This window comes from Haliotis rufescens, unplaced genomic scaffold (genome assembly GCF_023055435.1).
Source record: "Haliotis rufescens isolate VD_foot unplaced genomic scaffold, xgHalRufe1.0.p SCAF_14, whole genome shotgun sequence".
Classification (NCBI taxonomy): domain Eukaryota; kingdom Metazoa; phylum Mollusca; class Gastropoda; order Lepetellida; family Haliotidae; genus Haliotis; species Haliotis rufescens.
The window spans coordinates 17,222,378-17,230,251 of record NW_025963824.1 but is presented as its reverse complement, the minus strand read 5'-3'; the positions used below and the strand labels follow the sequence as shown (position 1 = coordinate 17,230,251).

The 7,874-nt window shown below is 43.6% G+C and overlaps 1 protein-coding gene across 3 annotated transcripts in view; it reads right to left on the bottom strand.

Annotated features, from left to right (window-relative positions):
* Positions 1–845: 845 nt before the first annotated feature.
* Positions 846–7,874, bottom strand: part of LOC124152597 (atrial natriuretic peptide receptor 1-like) — a 243,628-nt gene continuing 236,599 nt past the window's right edge. For all 3 annotated transcript variants that reach the window (XM_048395072.1, XM_048395073.1, XM_046525577.2), the window contains exon 22: positions 846–5,763. In XM_048395072.1, the coding sequence (XP_048251029.1) occupies positions 5,701–5,763 (63 nt within the window). In that variant the 3' untranslated portion in view covers positions 846–5,700. The remainder of the gene's footprint in view (positions 5,764–7,874) is intronic.

Genomic DNA, 7,874 nt, shown 5'->3' with positions numbered 1-7,874 from the left:
ATTAGGAACATCGATGCACGTTTGTATTGAGTGAGTGAGTATGGTTTTGCGCCACATTTAGCAACATTCCAGCAATATCACTCGACTCAGACTCAGTATACGTTGTGACCTTGTCGGCCTCCTTGCGACGTCGTGGCCTTGTGTGGGCCTCCTGGCGACGTTATGACCATGCGTGGGCACCCTTGCGATGTTGTGACCGTGTGTGGGCTTCCTTGCCATGTTTTGACCTTGTGTTGGCCTCCTGGCGACGTTGCGACCTTGTATAGGCCTCAAAGCGACGTTTTGGTCTTGTGTTGGCCTCCTCTCGACGTTGTGGCATTGTGTAGGGTTTCGTGGCGACGTTGTGGCCTAGTGTGGGACTCCTGTCGACGTTGTGGCCTTTTGTAGGCCTCCTCTTGATCTTGTGGCCTTGTGTAGGCCCACTGGCGACGTTGTGGCCTTGTCTGGGCCTCCTGGCAACGTTGTGGTCTTGTGTTGGCCTCCTCTCGACGTTGTGGCCTTGTGTAGGATTCGTGGCGACGTGGCCTTGTGTGGGCCTCCTGGCGACGTTATGGCCTTGTGTGGGCCTCATCACGACGTTGTGGCCTTATGTAGGCCTCCTCTCGACGTTATGGCCTTGTGTGGGCCTCATCACGACGTTGTGGCCTTATGTAGGCCTCCTCTCGACGTTATGGCCTTGTGTGGGCCTCATCACGACGTTGTGGCCTTATGTAGGCCTTCTCTCGACGTTGTGGCCTTGTGTGGGCCTCCTGGCGACGTTGTGGTCATGTGACAGCAGCTAACGCACCTACCTTGATCAGTCGTTAAACTAATACATGCCTTGAATCACAATACAACAAATGTAATATCACAGAAAGTATGTTTAATTTCAATTTGCGTTGAAACTGTTTATTTAACATATATAACTTACTCGTTCAACTCCACACAAGTAGAATAATACTCGCGGAGACTAGATATTCAACATGGCCATACTGACATTGACCTAAGTACAACTTCAAGACGTCTCCTTCTTTATCGTGTTATTTCTTTCATATACAATCCTTTTCCTTCGTTTCTGTAAAATGAATTTTATTGTGGGCAGGTTGGGCAAGATTGTGGCTGTGGCAAATAGCTGCTGTGCTGAAATAGCCTGGAGTACGTGATGGAAAGTATGACACAGCTTGCGGTTACGATACAGCCATGTCAAAACATTGAATTCAAAGATGTTTTTTGAGTAATGTATCCATTGCGGAAACCAAAACCTTGGTCATCGGCGCGACGAGTCGACGCGTTAACCTGTAGACTACCCGCCTACCTAAGGTGCAGCTACACGCACTGAACTGAGAGGCAATGATTGTCCACATCCAGGACACCATTCGACACCACTCGCCTCTTTGCGTAAGGCTCGTCTCTCTATCGACCATAACGTGAATGCCATTGGAATCAACGGAAATATTTGTTTTTCATTTTGGAAAATGTCTCACTTGATCATTGGTTACTTAACATTCTGTACGTCAGTCATTTTTATTGCCAGTATTAATGTACTTTCCTTTTGTCCTATGGAACAGACAGTCACCCATGCCTGACATTTATAAGAGCAGAGTTCAATGTCTACCTAGTAGTGTCTGTTTGTATGCTTGCTGGGAAACGACAATTGATCCCTCCTCACATCAAAGAAATATGTACCCGAGAAACCTGTTTAAAGCAGTCTCTATGAACACCTCCCAGATCTAATGAAGTGACGTTCAGCACCTCCCAGATCTAATGAAGTGACGGTCAGCACCTCCTCACAGATCTAATGAAGTGACGTTAGGCACATCCCCACAGATCTAATGAAGTGACGTTCAGCGCATCCTCACAGATCTAATGAAGTGACGTTCAGCACCTCCCAGATCTAATGAAGTGACGTTCAGCACCTCCTCCTAGATCTAATGAAGTGACATTCAGCACATCCTCCCAGATCTAATGAAGTGACGTTCAGCACAGCCTCCCAGATCTAATGAAGTGACGTTCAGCGCATCCTCACAGATCTAATGAAGTGACGTTCAGCACCTCCCAGATCTAATGAAGTGACGTTCAGCGCATCCTCACAGATCTAATGAAGTGACGTTCAGCACAGCCTCCCAGATCTAATGAAGTGACGTTCAGCGCATCCTCACAGATCTAATGAAGTGACGTTCAGCGCATCCTCACAGATCTAATGAAGTGACGTTCAGCACATCGTCACAGATCTAATGAAGTGACGTTCAGCACAGCCTCACAGATCTAATGAAGTGACGTTCAGCGCATCCTCCCAGATCTAATGAAGTGACGTTCAGCACCTCCTCACAGATCTAATGAAGTGACGCTCAGCGCATCCTCCCAGATCTAATGAAGTGACGTTCAGCACATCGTCACAGATCTAATGAAGTGACGTTCAGCACAGCCTCACAGATCTAATGAAGTGACGTTCAGCGCATCCTCCCAGATCTAATGAAGTGACGTTCAGCACCTCCCAGATCTAATGAAGTGACGTTCAGCGTATCCTCACAGATCTAATGAAGTGACGTTCAGCACATCCTCACAGATCTAATGAAGTGACGTTCAGCACCTCACAGATCTAATGAAGTGACGTTCAGCGCATCCTCACAGATCTAATGAAGTGACGTTCAGCGCATCCTCACAGATCTAATGAAGTGACGTTCAGCACCTCCCAGATCTAATGAAGTGACGTTCAGCGCATCCTCACAGATCTAATGAAGTGACGTTGAGCACATCCTCCCAGATCTAATGAAGTGACGTTCAGCGCATCCTCACAGATCTAATGAAGTGACGTTCAGCACATCCTCCCAGATCTAATGAAGTGACGTTCAGCACATCCTCACAGATCTAATGAAGTGACGGTCAGCACATCCTCACAGATCTAATGAAGTGACGTTCAGCGCATCCTCACAGATCTAATGAAGTGACGTTCAGCACATCCTCACAGATCTAATGAAGTGACGTTCAGCACATCCTCACAGATCTAATGAAGTGACGTTCAGCACATCCTCACAGATCTAATGAAGTGACGTTCAGCGCATACATCAACGTCGGACGAGAAGTATAAATACTGTGACGTCATGAACAGCGACATACGGCTAAAGACAGGGCGTTATTAGATCACAATATCCTCATATGTATGAAGACGTGAATGGACGAGGTTGACTCCGCTTTTAGAGTCATCTGATCTGGTCGTCACCGGATCTAAGTGTATTGTCGCCGGTTCCTTTGTGTAATAGGGTGACCGTATTAACCGCAAGCCTACCCTATCGTTAAATAATGTCTTCCAGTGAACAATGCATCCTCCAACAGTAGTTATATCGCGGCGTGTCTGCCTAAAGTACGAGGACTGTTCAGATTGTGGCGGTTCCAAGACGTATACAGTGAGTAGGTTTTACGCCGATTTTAGTAATATTCCAGCAATATCACGACGGGGGACACCAGAAATGGGCTTCACACATTGTACCATGTCGGCAATCAAACCCGGGTCTTCGGCGCGAAGAGCGAGCGCTTACACCACTAGGCTACCCCCCTCCTCCCCCAAGACGTAGCCAGTGGGGACAGACAGGTATGGTTTTGACATGATCAGGAATCTGTGATTAGACCTGGAAAGTCAAAGGTTGATCATGTTACCACTGAAGCTTCCGCACCGTCCAGTCATAAGTATGAACAATGAGAATCGTGTACATCATGAAGTGGTATCGCTTAAATTCAAATTGGATCCTGTGTGTGTGCGTGTGTCTGTCTGTCTGTCTGTCTGTCTGTCTCTGTGTGTGTGTGTGTGTTTGTGTTTGTGTGTGTTGGGGGTCGGAGGGGAGGGAGGGGGTCATCAACAGTCTGAAACATAAATATTTTTTTTCAAAGCATTTCAGAGACAATTTGTTTTTTTCGATGAACATCGAGAATAGCACATTGTCGGTTCCGTGTCAGCAATTATTTAAATGTCGAATATTGGATGTTAGGAATTTCGAGATGAACTATCGTAGCTTCATAACAATATCATTATGAAATAGAAGTGAATGAAGGAATTTTAATCCATGCGAGGGATTCCATCAATACAATGACTGAACGATACATCTTTAAACCAAGCGGCTGACCTTCGTAAAAATTCACTAAACATTGAATAAATACAACTAACAACGGTAAAATTGATACAGTAATAAGAACCTCGTCTTGATTTGATGAACCAGGTTGACATCTTCTGAAACAAGTCGATGACTCACAGCCATTGTAATACGAAACACATACAGAATATATAAATAAAACAAGTTTGTACGTTTTGCAAAGTCAACACACAAACACCTGGAGACGGAAGGACAAGCGTGTACACGCTTAGTGTCTGGTGGATAAATACATACATATTCAAAACATTCAATTCATACATTTTCATTCGATATCGATGACGTATTCCACGATATGTTGAATTTTCACCAAGCGGCCCATCAAGTCGACGGATAAATACTGTTCTCCTTCAGTGGCCCATTCCTTGTCATTTCAAGTCAATATAGATTTTGTGCAAACAAGTAAATCACATTCTTTGTGCCACGGTTATCACATAGAGGAATACTGACAAGAACACAGACCCACAACCAATAACTGTATACGTCAAGGTTCAGATAGATGTTTGTATCCTAGGATGTATAGCTTTGTCCAACACACTGGCCACTTCATCTTGTCCCACTGTATGAGTTTATATCCAGTGTGACTATACCCGGGGTTCTATAACGTGACAACACAAATCGGAAGTCAACATCCCAGCATGTCTCTTGTCCTTCCATCATTACGTTTTTAGTTTTTCGTTGTTCCCTCTTAAAGAACATTGTGGGTTGTTCAGCATGTGTTCAGTCGGTGTATTCTGCAACGATATGACTATCACCTGATCATCTATCCAGCAAGCCACCTTGTCTCTGTAACATGTGCCACTACAACACTAGGTGTGAACTCCAATACCTTGTCCTCAGGCTGTTTAAATATTTACCAAAGCCATGTTTATTACATTTAAGATAGGTATTCAATCACGATGGTCGTATTCGTCCGAACATAGACATTAATACAATATATGCGACTGAATTGTCCAAACATGACTAAAGACGTCCTCCAAAGACAGGCTGATATCCATCCACTAGTGCAGCTTGCCGACCTGTGTCCACCTGGAAATGGTGAATGACATTTCCCAGCTGATTCAACTACTCGCTCTCCTCACTGGTGTAGAAACAACGTATATTAAACCTTTCGGCGTCCACAACTCTGTCAGTTCTCATGTCAGTGTCAGGAACTCATTGTCAGTGGCCAGACGTATCGGGGGTTATACATAAACTGTCTACTGGGTCAATCACAGCCATTGCAGTCTGAGTGCTTGATCCATGATAAACATGGATATTTCACCGAAAAAAAACGTCCAGGTTCATCTGTCGCACTATCCAGTGACTTCCATGGTATTGTAGCCCTTGCCAATATATCAGCCATGGTACTGCAGCACGACCTACCGCCATCCATGGTAGTTCAGCTCTACCTTGTGCCATCCATGATATGGCAGCACTACTCAATACCATCCATGTTATTGTAGAATACCCAGTACCATACTGAATGTAATCCTTGAGGTTTCAAAAGTATACCGACACCGGTCTCTCCTTGAGAGTGTGAAAGCAGCACTATATAGAACATTGTATATGCCAGTTGTTATGACAAGGGTGATGCAGGTCAGGATGTTGCTGATGTTGGTGTCTCCCCCACCAGCCAGTACGTTGTCTGTGCTCCCTTCCCCTGGAACAGAGAGCGCGGAGATAGATGGCGGAACCTGACTACTCCAGACACACGTTTCTCCTCAGTGTATCAGGAACCAGATAAGTATGTAAATATGTACATTCTAAATATATAAACTTAATATACATGCTTATGATCAAACGTAATGTTATCATATAATATTATATATTACTGTTAATTAATGGTTTACAAATTGACTTCTATTCTAATTGAGTACACCACAAACCACCACACGGATCAGTGTAGCGTAGGTATTTGTAGAAGAGGTCTACTTTTGATGTTTTGTTCCCTTTCAAACTGCAATTCGTCTCAAATTTAGAAGAAAAATTACATGACATATCACTAAATTATGAGTGTGCAATGAACACTAGTGTTGTAAGATCTACATGTAATTATACTTTTACTATCTGACTTTCTTGTCCGCTGGGTCCATATACTCAATTAATTCAAGCATACTTCAAATATTCACAGAATAGGAAAGGAGGTTTAAGTAATGTGTAATGGAATCATAGTATGATCAACTTAATAATAGGATAACGATTGCTCTTTTGAACATTGTAGATACAAAGTGAGTGCGTGAGTGAGTTGTGTAAAACGCCGCTTTTAACAGTATTCCAGTTACATCACGGCGTGTCAGCTTTATGTCGGGGGAAAGCCCGAAGTGATGCAGGTCTCAAATGTTTACCACTTTGGTAAAACCCAAAAGCACGGGCATGGTGCTGACAAACCTAGAAACATAATCGGGGCGAAATGGGATTCAAAACCACAATAATACGTTTCTGGAGTGCCCAAGGGACGCAATTCTGCACAACGAACTGTGGCCATGGCGCTTTATACGACTGGGCCATCAGTGCCCCCTGCAGATTAAGACTAAGGTTTGGTTCCTTAAATGCGTCTGTTTGTACACGGACATATCCATATATTTCCACAGGCCAAACAAGATCAAATACATGTTTCAGATAATCTGGCAATATCAAATTTGGGTGGCTCGGTGTAAGCAGATAAAACAAATATCAGGTTGATGGTATTTATTGGCGGGATCGCAGTGAAATGATTTGTTTGTTGTTTGTCAGTCAGCAATATTCCAGCTATGTAGTGACGGACAAGTGAAATGGTGGAAGGTTGGCTTTTCCCATTGAATATTATGATGTAAAAACAATGAGTATTCCCCTGTGAAGTGTGTCAAACTTTCTCGATATATAGAACCAGCTAAATACGTCTAATATCAAACAAATGTCATCTCATCCGTAAGTCTTATCCTTACTTAAATGTATATGCAATTCACAAGGTTGTCTGACAAACTCGAGCCGTAGTTTCGCATACTATTCACTCTTCTTCAAGCGTTGTACGTGTTTGGTGGATAACACTCGAAGTACAATACTCGACCCCACTCATGTATGTGTGTATTGTCTCTCAAACAGTGCGAGTAGTTTGACATTCGTAATCAATACACGGTGGATTTCATTTTGCCATTTATAGCTAAAGACATTAGATAAATAGAGGTTATCGCGCGAGTGTGTTTGGGGGGATATTTACCATCCCCAAACACACAAGCGTGATAACCTCTTTATCATATAATGTCATTCTTTAATTCTGTGCTTGAAAATCGCTTTCCCTCTCTCAAAAACATTTCCGAAACATTGCGAGTTTTCCTGGAATGCGCGCATTAATATTTATTACGTCAAAGGGTAAGTGATGTGTCAGTCGGACAGTGACAGTAACCAATATAGTTCCAACTGAAATATATTTCTTATACAGTGGCGAAGCAACATGTACGCAAAACAACAATTGTTTTTAATTGCCTTTCGCGGCAATCCATCGGTCTGTCCGCTAGAGTAACTGCCCTTTGTCAAAGGGAAGCTACTCTAGCCCTAGTCTATGAGACGTCACGGCCACGGTCAGACCTTGTTGACAGTCGGTCTGTCCTGTCATAATGTAAGAAGTGTAGTCAGATGTACACACAGGGACAAAACGAAACAAGGTAATAATTCAAACATATTTCGGCCAAATCCAACTATTTTAATTTGTGGAGAAGGTTTCAAGCCGCAGAGGTCTTCAAGCACAGATATGGCTACTGATCCCGCTTGGCTAGGCCTAGTGCCCTCGCAAAA